General features: G+C 33.9%; 5 protein-coding genes across 7 annotated transcripts; 3 read left to right on the top strand and 2 right to left on the bottom strand.

Moving 5' to 3' along the window:
• Positions 1-260: 260 nt before the first annotated feature.
• On the bottom strand, positions 261-2,702 carry LOC116342674 (inositol oxygenase). The gene is made up of 7 exons (XM_031770374.1): positions 2,571-2,702; positions 2,278-2,455; positions 1,508-1,550; positions 1,069-1,438; positions 916-1,012; positions 783-849; positions 261-532 (listed from the first exon to the last, which is right to left on the bottom strand). The coding sequence occupies exons 1-7, from the start codon at positions 2,586-2,588 to the stop codon at positions 424-426; spliced, it is 882 nt and encodes a 293-aa protein (XP_031626234.1). The 5' UTR covers positions 2,589-2,702; the 3' UTR covers positions 261-423.
• Positions 2,703-3,453: 751 nt separating this feature from the next.
• Positions 3,454-7,504, bottom strand: LOC116342327 (protein suppressor of white apricot). 3 transcript variants are annotated; one of them, XM_031769881.1, is made up of 10 exons: positions 7,061-7,079; positions 6,612-6,677; positions 5,972-6,141; positions 5,723-5,907; positions 5,361-5,648; positions 4,696-5,287; positions 4,334-4,618; positions 4,143-4,268; positions 3,814-4,075; positions 3,454-3,720 (listed from the first exon to the last, which is right to left on the bottom strand). In XM_031769881.1, exons 3-10 carry the CDS (start codon positions 6,072-6,074, stop codon positions 3,531-3,533), a joined length of 2,031 nt encoding a protein of 676 aa, XP_031625741.1. In that variant the 5' UTR covers positions 6,075-6,141; positions 6,612-6,677; positions 7,061-7,079; the 3' UTR covers positions 3,454-3,530. The 3 variants fall into 3 exon arrangements, with proteins under 3 accessions (XP_031625741.1, XP_031625739.1, XP_031625740.1); XM_031769879.1 differs by lacking the exon at positions 6,612-6,677 and having other exon boundaries at positions 7,061-7,504; XM_031769880.1 differs by having other exon boundaries at positions 6,612-7,179.
• Positions 7,505-7,584: 80 nt separating this feature from the next.
• LOC116342329 lies at positions 7,585-10,070 on the top strand. The gene is made up of 2 exons (XM_031769883.1): positions 7,585-7,673; positions 9,312-10,070. The coding sequence occupies exon 2, from the start codon at positions 9,337-9,339 to the stop codon at positions 10,051-10,053; it is 717 nt and encodes a 238-aa protein (XP_031625743.1). The 5' UTR covers positions 7,585-7,673; positions 9,312-9,336; the 3' UTR covers positions 10,054-10,070.
• Positions 7,683-9,283, top strand: LOC116342328 (3-oxoacyl-[acyl-carrier-protein] synthase, mitochondrial). Its single transcript, XM_031769882.1, has 2 exons — positions 7,683-8,117; positions 8,195-9,283. The coding sequence occupies exons 1-2, from the start codon at positions 7,757-7,759 to the stop codon at positions 9,217-9,219; spliced, it is 1,386 nt and encodes a 461-aa protein (XP_031625742.1). The 5' UTR covers positions 7,683-7,756; the 3' UTR covers positions 9,220-9,283.
• Positions 10,071-10,417: 347 nt separating the features above from the next.
• On the top strand, positions 10,418-12,044 carry LOC116342362 (ubiquitin-conjugating enzyme E2 L3). Its single transcript, XM_031769933.1, has 4 exons — positions 10,418-10,618; positions 10,878-10,973; positions 11,190-11,376; positions 11,446-12,044. The coding sequence occupies exons 1-4, from the start codon at positions 10,592-10,594 to the stop codon at positions 11,601-11,603; spliced, it is 468 nt and encodes a 155-aa protein (XP_031625793.1). The 5' UTR covers positions 10,418-10,591; the 3' UTR covers positions 11,604-12,044.
• Positions 12,045-12,078: the final 34 nt, after the last annotated feature.

The raw sequence follows: 12,078 nt of genomic DNA, 5'->3' as shown, positions 1-12,078 counted from the left end.
GTTCAATCTAAAGCGCGGGTTTGTTCCTACGCTATTTTTATCTGCGGCACGAACCCAGCTATTCAAAAAGCCGATTTTTTGATAATATTTTTTTGTTTACGGTGTCGGCGTTTTGTTTGTTTACAGGAAATCGTGAACTACAACATTTAAGCGAAACTTTTTTTGAGGACGAATTACTACGATATGTGATATCACTTTCGATGTTTTTGTGTTTAAAAAAAACTGTTTTGTTTCTTTCTTTGATAGTGATATATTTATTTCTAGTCCATTTGAAAATATAATGATTATAAAGGTTAAAGATTATATAATATCTTGTATAATATTGCAGGTGAATAATCTACTTTTGATAATTTCTCTCAAGGGGACATAATAAATTCGCAAAAAAACAGTGAAACTTAATTGTAAAACAACAAAAATAAATGTTTAAAATTCCAATGTGCCAGGGCAGTATTTATCAATCAAAGATTGATAATAAGGCCAGAGCTCATCAATATTGGGCACCTTTTCTGATTTTGTATAAAGATCGTACCGACTGAAATAAACGAAAAATTAAAAAATAGATCAATGCGTGTCTCAATTTTATCGCAACGGTACTCTTATCGTTTTTTTTTTAAATCACAAACGAAGCATACTGATGATGCGTTTTTCTTCATGAAAAAAAATATAGTTTCGATTTGTTTTCCTCGTTAAATGACAATAATATAAAGAGGACAATCCAAAAAAAGAAACAAGATTTTTTCGATTTTGTCAAGTATACTTGTATCAACAACATTTATACGTACTTGAAAGTGTTAACCCAGTTCTTAATATTTTCGTCAGATTCTATTTCGAAATGTTTATAATCACCGTCTGTTAAATGGAAAATAAGAGTTGTTATTTCTTTGTCATTTTTGTTACCAATTGATCTTTACTAACCGGTGTGCCATGGATAAAATGAATGGTAACGAATAATTTGTAATGCTTCTTTCGGTAATGTACTTTTGTTATGTGTTAGACACCGATAAAGGTATTCCTTATGAAAAAAAGATAGATTAACAGGTGAATTCTAAAAAAAAATCAAACACTCACATCATGGCCCCATGACATCATCAGCTGTTCAATTCCACATTTTTCAGCGTAAATCCCAAGTTTTGTACTATATTGCGGATTTTTTCCGTCCGGATTTTCTTCAAAAGTTTCATTGCGAAATACAATACTTTTAGCCCATTCACATCCAACTGGGAACGTGTCGCCTACAACAGCCCATTGTGGTTCATCATAAAAAGCCATCACTTTGCCCAAATCATGAATAAGGCCGGTGAGATGAAGCCAGTCGTATTGGGGATATTCAGCACGTGCTCGTTCAGCAGTTTGAAAAGCATGAAATATATTTGGTAGAGATATATCGGGATCAGATTCATCAACTAATTCATTGAGTTTTTCTAAAGCTTCGCGGATTCTGTTGAATGAGAAATAATAATCGCTTATATTTATCGTGAATATTCAAAAAAAGTCAATAATTACTTACGTTGCTGTGAAATGGTTGAATTGACACCACACTTTATGACGACCTTTTAAACCCAAAATTAAGAAAAAAATTGAAATTAGTTTACGTCAATGATGATAACCCCATGATGCACGAACTTAACACATAACTGACAACAGCCAAAATATTGATTATACGTAATATGAATAAAATTTTGACTATCATGTATTGTTGAAATAGACTTTAAAAAAATTATAAAGCAAATTCCAATAGATATTTTTGGCTTATTAATTGAAATGGAATTTTTAAACGAACAAACTTTATGATGTATCTGATTTTCTTATTTATGAATTGTATACATTTATTTTAGCAGTTTATTGTAATTGAAGATAAAAGTGTTCAGTTATATTTGTGACCTAACCGAAAATGTTTTCGTTCCCGCGTGGAAAAATAGTGACTGATTGACTGGTTAGCTAAAATCAACTGAAACTGAATTTTCTGACTAAAATCGTTCAACAAGATGACTTAAACAGACATGAATTTAAACAGACGATTAATTTGGGACGTTTTTGGCTTTAGCCAACTGTGATTGAAGCTAATTTAAGTTGTATTTTTTCAGTCAGAAATTTTTCACATGGGTTTCTACCTCTCTTATGAGCAAACGGCACAAAGTGCAGGCAGGTATTTCACTATATTGAAATCAAAAACACACATCGAGAAATAATTGAACCTTTTCTTTGAACTACATTTTAAATTTTATGCTATTGGTCAGAGAACTTTGTTGGACAAATGACTATAAATAATTTGTGTACCTTGGACAAAATCAACTGTCTGATTTGTGTGCATTGCCTTGTATGTTTGAAAAACGCGATCCTTTATTGGATCATTTTCGTCGACGGTATAGATGCGAAAATCTTTAACATCTTTATCCGCATAAGAGGCTATATCTGGACGAAAAATTTCAGAAGGATCCAGGATGCTGACGGATTGCTGTTAATTTGTTTTAAGAGTTTTAGTTTCTTTTTTTTTCTCTTTTTTTTTCAAACTCAAAATATCCGAATAAAAAACTTGAAGAAAAACGAAAAGCCACACAATTTGCTAATACCTTTTCAGTGAACTTCATTTTCAATCGAAAGTTTATTTGTACAAACGAAATTTAACAGTAGTGATCTGTGTCGATCAACCTCTGAAACTGAATGAATTTCCGAAGGACCGTGGGTTTAAAAATGTTTACAAGTTAAAAGTGTTATCAATGGACACGTGAGTTCATGCTTTATGGAAACGATTGATAATTATAATCACAATGGAAAAAATATTTGCATAGGAAAATTTTTACAATAAATATTTTTTTAAAATTCAAAATACGTAAGTTGCGATTTTGATAAGAAAATAATCTACCCCGCAGCTCAAAGATTCTGATCAGCAGGGGGGGCAATGTACAAAACAACCCCTCCTGAGCAATTACTCCCTCTGTGATTTTGGTCAAACCCCTCTAAAACATATGCCAACTTGTGAAAACCTCTTTTTATTTAATATTCTATGAAATGCGATAGTTTTTTCAATTTTGACCATGGGCGTTTTTCGGCCAAGATTTCCCTCCCCCATAACCAATTTTGATTCGAGTAGAATGCAAAACCCTTTTTTCTGTGGATTTGTTCACAAGCAAATTAACACGCAATTCTTTAAATCGCTCCCCCCTTTCGTGTCAACTACAGGATCTATGCTACAATCTTTTATCAAGTTAGTATGAAATACGTTAATACACCACGAAATATGAATGGAAAATAAAGACAAAAAAAGAATTAACATATTAAAAGCAAGATTAAAAGTCACTATATTTGGTTCCCTCGTGCAAATATCATCGAATAGTCATGAAGTGCAATGTTGTACTTTGCCTTTTTGTTGCTCCATAAATATTATTCTGCTCGTATTGGTACAAGCCAAATGGAAAGGATATATAGATTACTTATTAGTAGATAAACCACATATTTATATTCATTTATACAATTTTTTTAATTAAATGTCTCATTCATATATGCGAACAATGATAAAAATATGTTAAAATTTAATCTTTGTAATAACGATGTTTCCTTCCTTTTGATGTCGATCTCTTTTTCTTCCGTTTGTAATCACGACTGTTGCTCCTACTATATCGGCTTGATTTTCGAGACCGAGACCTGCTTCGAGATGAAGAACGCGAACGCTTTGACTTTTTATCTCGTTTACTTTTGTGGCGAGAATGTTTTGACTTTGACCTATTTAGATAAAATTGGCTGGTTGTTTAAAATTGCACTGACTGCATGCATCATAAACATAAGAATAATGAATTGGATTATGGTTTCTTTTACCTCGATCGATCTCGTGAACGAGATCTTGATTTTGGATTAATTTCAATCACATCATCGCTTTCACTTGAGTTGGTGGTTCTGTTACGAGCCTTTTGCGTTGTTTGAGAAACACTTGGTGCTGGTGATGATTCCATTACAAAAGTTACAGAGTCACTGCTATCTGATGCGTAATCAACAGTTTTTGAATTAGTCGAAGATACTTTAGTTTCTGTAGCCGAATCGGGTTTCTTTTCGATTTTGCCCGAGCCAGGATTTTCATCGCCTGCGCAAATCGAAATATTCAATAAAGTTACAAAGAAAGGAATATGAAATATGTATAAATTATTTACCATTTATTTGATTGAGAAAAGCCATTGCGCGCCTCTTTCGTTCTAATTGCAACTGCTTTTCCTTCGACAAAATGCCCAATTTTTCTCTAGCTAATTGTGCTAAACGATCTTTCACCTTCTCTTCCGCTGTAAAATAAATTATCCATATAGATAATGTGAATATATTATTTCTCATTGAAGCTTGTTCTTACCTCGTTTGGCTTGTTTTCTTTCATCCTGATTTTGTTGTTCCAATATTACATCCCGAATAAATGAATCAGTGAGTTCAACTTCATTTGAAGTCTGATCATCGCCATTCTGTGATTTTGGCACTTGTGGAGGTAAGTTAGTCTGTACAACCTCATTGCTTAGCGAACTCTGGGCATTACTTGGTGACTGTTGCGGTTCTTCGTCGCTACTATGCTCCAAGGTTAGGGCTGGCTTAAGCGTTGCTGGTGTCGAATATTCCTTCGATTTTATTGAAAATGAGACCGGTGCTGAAATGAAGAAAACAAAAATTAAGAATGCTTTGACATGTGTGAGCTTGAATTAAACTTGAATTATTGCTACTCACCAAGAGGTTTCGGTTCTTGTCTCTTTTCATTGCCCAATCGTATGACATCGGCTGGGCCAGGAGAAATAGCACCCGTTACCTTGAAAGTATAGAATTTATGATACGGATCCTTATATTGAAGAAAAGAGAAGCGCTGTTCATTTTTTGCCCGGAGAATATCTTCAAAATCTTTCCCATTTTTGAGGACATATAATGCAGTTTTTTCGATGATTAATCGAAGCTCTGGTGGTGGTACCATTATTCCCGGTGGCAATGCATTTTCATTACTCTCAAATATTTTTGATGATGAATTATTATTTAATACAGTTTTGCCGTTGCTTTCAACTTGATTATTCTCATCGTTATTGTCTTCTTCATTTTCGCTATCCGAATTGTAATATTGAGCCAACATAAGTCCGCTGGAAATTTTTTTAACTTCAACTGTTGGTGCCACAGGTTTGTTTTCCGTTTGTTGGCTATTTTGCTGTACAGTTGTTGTTTTCTCTTCGGGTGCAGAAGTAGCTTCACTTATTGGTACTCCTTTAATTTTACTAATTAATTGGGTGTAAGCACAATCGGCCGATGGCTTGTACTTGATAGAAGGCACTTGAATCTTGAGTTTAAAAAGAATGAAAGACAAATGATTCATTTATGATTTTATATTGAATGAATTTAATTGAATTTACCATTGATTGATTGGCCGAATAATAGTTTTGATACATCGATCCGGTTGTTTCGGGCGGAGTTGATGGATAGGCATTTTCAGTTTGATCAGTGTCTGTGGGATAATTTCCATCTTTCATCGCTTGCAGAGAATGTTTATAAAATGCATTCAATCGGCCATTTTGATTTAGAAAATCGAACAGAGGATTGTTTGCTTGCTTTGCTTTTATAAGAATCTCCATTTGAGGTCCCTGTTCACTTATAAATCGGGCGGTTTTTTCAATTATTGCTTGCACTTTTGTGGTTGTCGGCTGAAATGAAGACAAACAAATTTGTTTCGAAAATGTTTTATAAAAGTTAAATGGGCGAAAGGAAATTGACATACGATTTCCATATCGGGTGGAAGATAAAACCGTGGATGCGGTACGTAAACTTCATCGGGCTCTTTATTTTCGCTGTCTGCTTTTGATGCATCCTCGATCGAATTCTGCTGCGATGACGATGATTGATCGTAACTGAAACCAACTTGACCATATCCGGTTCCGGTTTGTTGTCTCTTTTGATTCTCCTCTGTTGAATTTAAAGCAATTTCATTATGATTTCTGCGCTGTGTGTTGCGTTATCTATTTTTTACCTTTATATAATTCTTCCTCAAAATCGTTATTGTATAAGCTGAAATATCTTTCTTCCTCACAGAGTTGTTCTGCCCTTTGTTCCATCGGACTAAGATACGCCATTCTGTCATATCCACCCGGCGGTGCTTCATATTGATTGATATCACTCAGTGTTGCCCGAACATCGTATCTGTTCTCGTGCAGATTTATAGACGGCGCAGCATTGGAACGATTTTTTGAGCCCACAAACGAAATGGGAAAAAAATGAAAAAAGAACAAAAACAAGATTAGTGCCTGCGTTGTCTATACGTTTTGTGTAATCTGAAATGTGTCCCAGATTTGATCTGAGACTGCCAATGGGTTATAATGGGGTAATTTCAAAAGAAAGATATAAATAATAATTACAACAAATAAAGGAATTGAAAAAAAATATGATTTTTTTTTTTGTTTTGTTTGTAAATGTTACCTCTCCTCGTTCAACTATTCTTATTTGGTTTAAAATGCTTGGCTTGATTTTAAAACCATTTCTCATTCATTTCATTTTTTTTCTCTCATTCTTTGGTTTTCTCTCTATCTCTCTTTCTCGCAAAGATTGAGAGATATGCCATTTTTTCACTGTATCAGTAATTTTATTTGTGATTCTGGTCTTTCTATACATACCAATCCAGCTTGTTGATATCACTGTTGATTTGGGAATGAGATACTGTGGATGCTATTTAATGCGCGCTAGAAAGAAGATCTAATTTAAATGATTCACTAAATCACAACAACACCATTGAAATCAATTTAAACATCCATTGTCCAGTCGCAACCGCATTATTGTTCGGTTTACCAACGTCATAGATCATCACATTTTCCCTTATTTTCCCTTGTGGTCTTTCATAAGAGATAGGACATTGTTCTCGTTTGTTTACGTTTGTGACGATTCGTTGTTGCATTTGATGTGCAATTATATATCGATGAAAATGTGATTTAAGGTAATGTCTTTCGGTATTCGCTGCATCGCAAATCATATGCATCGCATTTGCGATTAAATTTAAAGTCAATTTTTGCCATGAACAGTTAAATTAAGAGATATTATTTATCAAATTGGATTAAAAATTATTAACCTGTCGATTTTGAGGGTGTTATCGCCCATCCATGGTATTAAATGTCTCCCTTGATCAATGTGTAGCGCTTTTTCATCGTCACGAAATATTTTACATGCATAACCGAAGATTAAAAGATCGTCGAACGTTTTCGTGCTCATGGTGTTTATTTTCTTTCTTTGCGGATCATCAATTTTTACACAATTTCTAGGTAGATGTTCATATCAGTTGTTTCTTTTTTTTATCAAAATTAGTTGGCCATCAAATTTTTTACTTCATAAAAGTCACTTTGCTTCTTTGCACACGCAATTTACACACCATCATATTATCATTGTATAAAAACAATTAAAGATAAAATTTGAACGACCAGTTTAAAAGAAAATAAACGTAGAAAATGTGGGAAATCATAAACTCTTTGTTCAGTCGTTGGCTATTCCATATCACTGTACGCCATAATGAATTAAGAAATGTCAAACGAAAAAGCTACGAATTTTATGGCGAAAAATTTGACGTTTACCCATTTGTCGGGCGAAAATATTTGAGGTTAAATATTCCACTATCAATACAGATTGAACACATTGTTTTGCATTCGATGAAATATTCTGACAGCTATTAAGCTAGAAAGGTTCAAAAGGTAAATTATTGTTTTTTTTATCACTATTTTTATTTTGAAGTCAGAGTGAGTGCATAAAATAAAATAGAAATCTAGAAAATAGAATGTTTTACGATCGGTGTTTATATCATTTCGCCAAAAACACATCAATCAATTTATTAGAGCACTTACAAGTGCATCGTATCAGTGTATGGCGAAAATATTCTCAATCTAATTCAAATCGACGTCGCGTTGTTGTTACTGGTGTTGGATTGATTTCACCGATTGGTTGTAGCGTCCAAGTAGCCTGGCAAAACCTATTGAATGGATATTGTGGAGTAAAAACACTGAAAGATCCAAAATATGATGCACTACCATGTAAAATAGCCGCAACTATAGACGAAAATGAAATAAAACTTCATGACCACTTCTCTAAGAGTGAACTACGGTCCATAGCCCCAGCGACATCATATGCATTGCTGGCAGGTAGGCCAAAGGCTAGACTAAATGCTACATAGAAATTGAATACTAATCGAATTTTATCTCGTGTGTTCTAATTGTAGCAAAGGAAGCATTACAGATGGCCAAATGGCAGCCAAATAATGATGAATCGAAAGATCGAACTGGCGTTGCAGTGGGAATGGGAATGGTCGATTTGGCCAGTATTTGCGAAACATATGAAGCATTACAGACCAATGGATACAATCGTGTTAGTCCACATTTTGTTCCGAAAATTCTGACGAACATGGCTGCTGGACAAATTAGCATAAAATATGGTTTTCGTGGACCAAATCATTGTGTTTCGACTGCATGTGCGACAGGCGCTCATGCAATTGGTGATTCATTGCGATTTATTCGTAATTCAGATGCAGATGTTATGGTCTGTGGAGGAGCTGAAGCGTGTGTAACACCATTATCGATAGCTGGTTTCTGCCGTTTAAGAGCCTTGGCTACAAACTACAATGATCGCCCATTGAACGCATCTAGACCATTTGACCGTGATCGGAGTGGCTTTGTAATGGGCGAAGGAGCCGGAATTTTAGTATTGGAAGAATTGGAGCATGCCAAGGGTAGAAATGCTACGATACTGGCTGAAATCCTTGGATATGGTCTGTCTGGCGATGCATCACATATTACGTCACCGAGTCCAGAAGGAAAAGGTGCATTTTTAGCAATGAAGAATGCATTGAACGATGCACACATTTCTGCAAACGATGTTAGTTTTTTGAATGCACATGCAACTAGCACACCAATTGGTGATACCATTGAAGCAAATGCTATTCGGCAACTATTTGGTGAACAAACCGAAAAGCTTCATGTTTCATCAACCAAAGGACATCATGGTCATTTGCTTGGTGCTGCTGGAAATCTTGAAGCCATTTTCACTATACTTGCGTGCAATCAAGCGAAAATTCCACCAACTCTAAACTTGGAAAATGTCCCAGAAAACATCAAATTCATTAATTTTGTTCGTAGTCAGCCAATAAATTGGAAATGCGATGAAAATACAAAACGAATAGCAATTAAAAATTCATTCGGTTTTGGCGGAACGAATGCATCTATTTGCATTTCGGAATATAAATCTTAATAAACAAAAATAGCACTCACTCAATTTGTTAATGTTTTAGAATAAAATATTTGCAATGAATTAATTCAACTGTTTTATTTCTATTTCGATAGGTGAGGCAAACAAGGTATCGTGAACATGGGTAAAATTAAGCGCGAGCGGCAAAAGTTCCACATCAGTGCCGATAACAAAGGCACTGCAAAAGCAGAAAAGAAAGAAACGTCGAAATCGAAACATTTGCCGCTTAAATTGGATGCAGTCGAAAATATTTTTGCTGGCATAACCATCAAGTTGGATAGCATTAATAAGTTTGAAGAAAAACCAGAACCGACAACTGAGTTGGTAAATTCAAAAGAAGAAGAAGCGGGAACCGTTGAACAAAACGATACAGAGGTAGCTGCGAAGCAATTATTACAAATTGAAAAGACAAAAACAGTACCCGAAAAGCATTTGACGAAAAAAGAAAAAATGGCATTGAAACATCAAAAGCTGATGGAAAAATTGGATGTAACTCAAAAGGCAAGGATGCAAAGTCAAAAGAACAAAAAACAAAAACGTAATGCAAATCCAGACACATTACTAGCATCGCAATCTGAGGTCCGTTCCCTATTGACACCAGCAGCCGTCAAACCACATACTGAAAAGATTCCGAAAAATATATTTTCAGTGCCATCGTTGAAAGATGACCTGCCGGGATTGAATTCAATTTTTGAACTGAAGAAAAATCATAATAGTAATAAAACTAGCGGATTGACATCGAAATCCAAAGCGATTTCAAAGACTTCAAACAAAAGTTTTGTCAAAAACTACAACTTTTTGAAGAAAGCAATGGCCAAGAAAAAAATAAAGAAATAAAATATATTTGTACTGTTCTCATTTTTTTTTCCAAATAGTTTTAATATATTTATTAAATCTTAAGTGAGAGCGAGATTAATAATTCTGATAATAACGCTTGCATAAAAGAAATATTTGAACATTCAGAAAAATCCCATACAATCTGTCATAAATTTCAGATTTCGCCGAAATGCGAATGTCAAACCAATCACACACACACACACATAAATGTCAATGAGGATGATATTCAACAGTGAATAAATACACTGAAAGAAAATTCACAAAACCACTAACACTCAAACAACAATATATACATGTTTTGCTGTTTCTCGAAAACTCTCACAAGAAGCATTATGAATCAGATGATTCTGTTTCACTTACACATATTTCTAATTTTCATTGGTTAATATGGCGGCACACTTTTAGTAGCAACATACTAAATGCGAAAATCAAATCAAACGATTCAACAAATTTGTTTTCCTTTTCAAAGTTATCCAAATTATTAACAAACGCATTAAATACGCAATATTTTTTTGTTTAAAACATCAGATTTATTACAATGGCAGCGAGTAAACGTCTACAAAAGGTAAGAATCATACGATATATTGAACACAATCAAAAAAATCCAATTCATGTGCAACAATTTGTTTCGTGTCATTTTACTGTATGGTTTTAATTTCATCTCAAAACCAAAATAAAATTAACAACATTTCCCATTTATTTATATATGTTGTGAATTTTGTATGCACTGCACAACAGGCTATTTATTTATTTGCGTCCATTTATTTGGCAATCATCCATATATAAATGCATCATATTAATATTACGTGTATAAATGTCAACAGGAGTTGGGTGATTTGAAATCATCAAACTTAAAGTCATTCCGGGACATTCAAGTGGATGAATCAAACATTCTGTCATGGACTGGTCTCATAATTCCGGTAGGTGAAAATCATTGAATTGTTTTAATTTGCGAATTGAAAAGTAAGTTTTTTTTGCGACATTCAAATGTCAAAAAAAAAATTATTGGTTCTGTTCACAATGAGTGTGTCATTGTGTGAGATATTTTCACATTATGATGAAATTCAAAGATCTTTGCAATATGAATAAATATATTTTATAATAATTGTTAAATTCAATTTGGACTTTGTTTAAAGGAAAACCCCCCATATGCAAAGGGTGCATTTCGTATCGAAATCAACTTTCCTCCTGAATACCCATTCAAACCGCCAAAAATTTGTTTCAAAACCAAAATCTATCATCCAAATATCGATGAAAAAGGTCAAGTGTGCTTGCCCATAATCTCAACGGAAAATTGGAAGCCTGCTACCAAAACAGATCAAGGTAAGTTTACTTTTATATCAAAGACTATGTGTCTATAGAGCTTATATATTTGTGCCTTATATTTGACAGTTATTCAAGCACTGATCGCATTGGTTAATGACCCAGAACCGGAACATCCACTGCGTGGTGACTTGGCCGAAGAATTCTTGAAGGACCACAAACGTTTTCTAAAGAATGCAGAAGAATATACTCGAAAACATGGCGAAAAACGACCCAGCGAATATTAAATCATTTTTTTTTTGTTTTAAACAAGAAAATTTACCACCTATCTCCCAAACAATAACAGCGAACAAATGCATAGACACCATTCTTAAGCATATGACGTGTCATCAGACTTACCATCTCCTATCTGGATTTACTCTCGATCCATGCTATTTTTGAAAACTTATTTGCTTCGACCAATAGAATTCAATTGCGGTTGCGCACATTACCAAACAAACAAAAGAAGAAAAAAAATCAATTCACTGAAATGTTTTTCGTTTATCGCTTGTCCTCTTGAAATACGTTATACTTTAAACAATGATGAGACGAAATGAATATTTATTACAGTTAAATTTCATTCAGTATATTGAAATTATTTTTAAGTAAGATTACGATGAAAATTAACACATTATCTCTGCCGAATAATAAAAAAATAATAATGTAAAATAATAACCAACGAAACAATATTTATGACTTTTTATTTCAATTAAAAGTGGGAAT

The sequence above is a fragment of the Contarinia nasturtii genome, unplaced genomic scaffold (assembly GCF_009176525.2).
Source record: "Contarinia nasturtii isolate CC-2019 unplaced genomic scaffold, AAFC_CNas_1.1 Cnas_scaffold_864, whole genome shotgun sequence".
NCBI lineage: Eukaryota > Metazoa > Arthropoda > Insecta > Diptera > Cecidomyiidae > Contarinia > Contarinia nasturtii.
The sequence above is the reverse complement of the archived record's forward strand: the minus strand, read 5'-3'. Positions and strand labels throughout refer to the sequence as shown.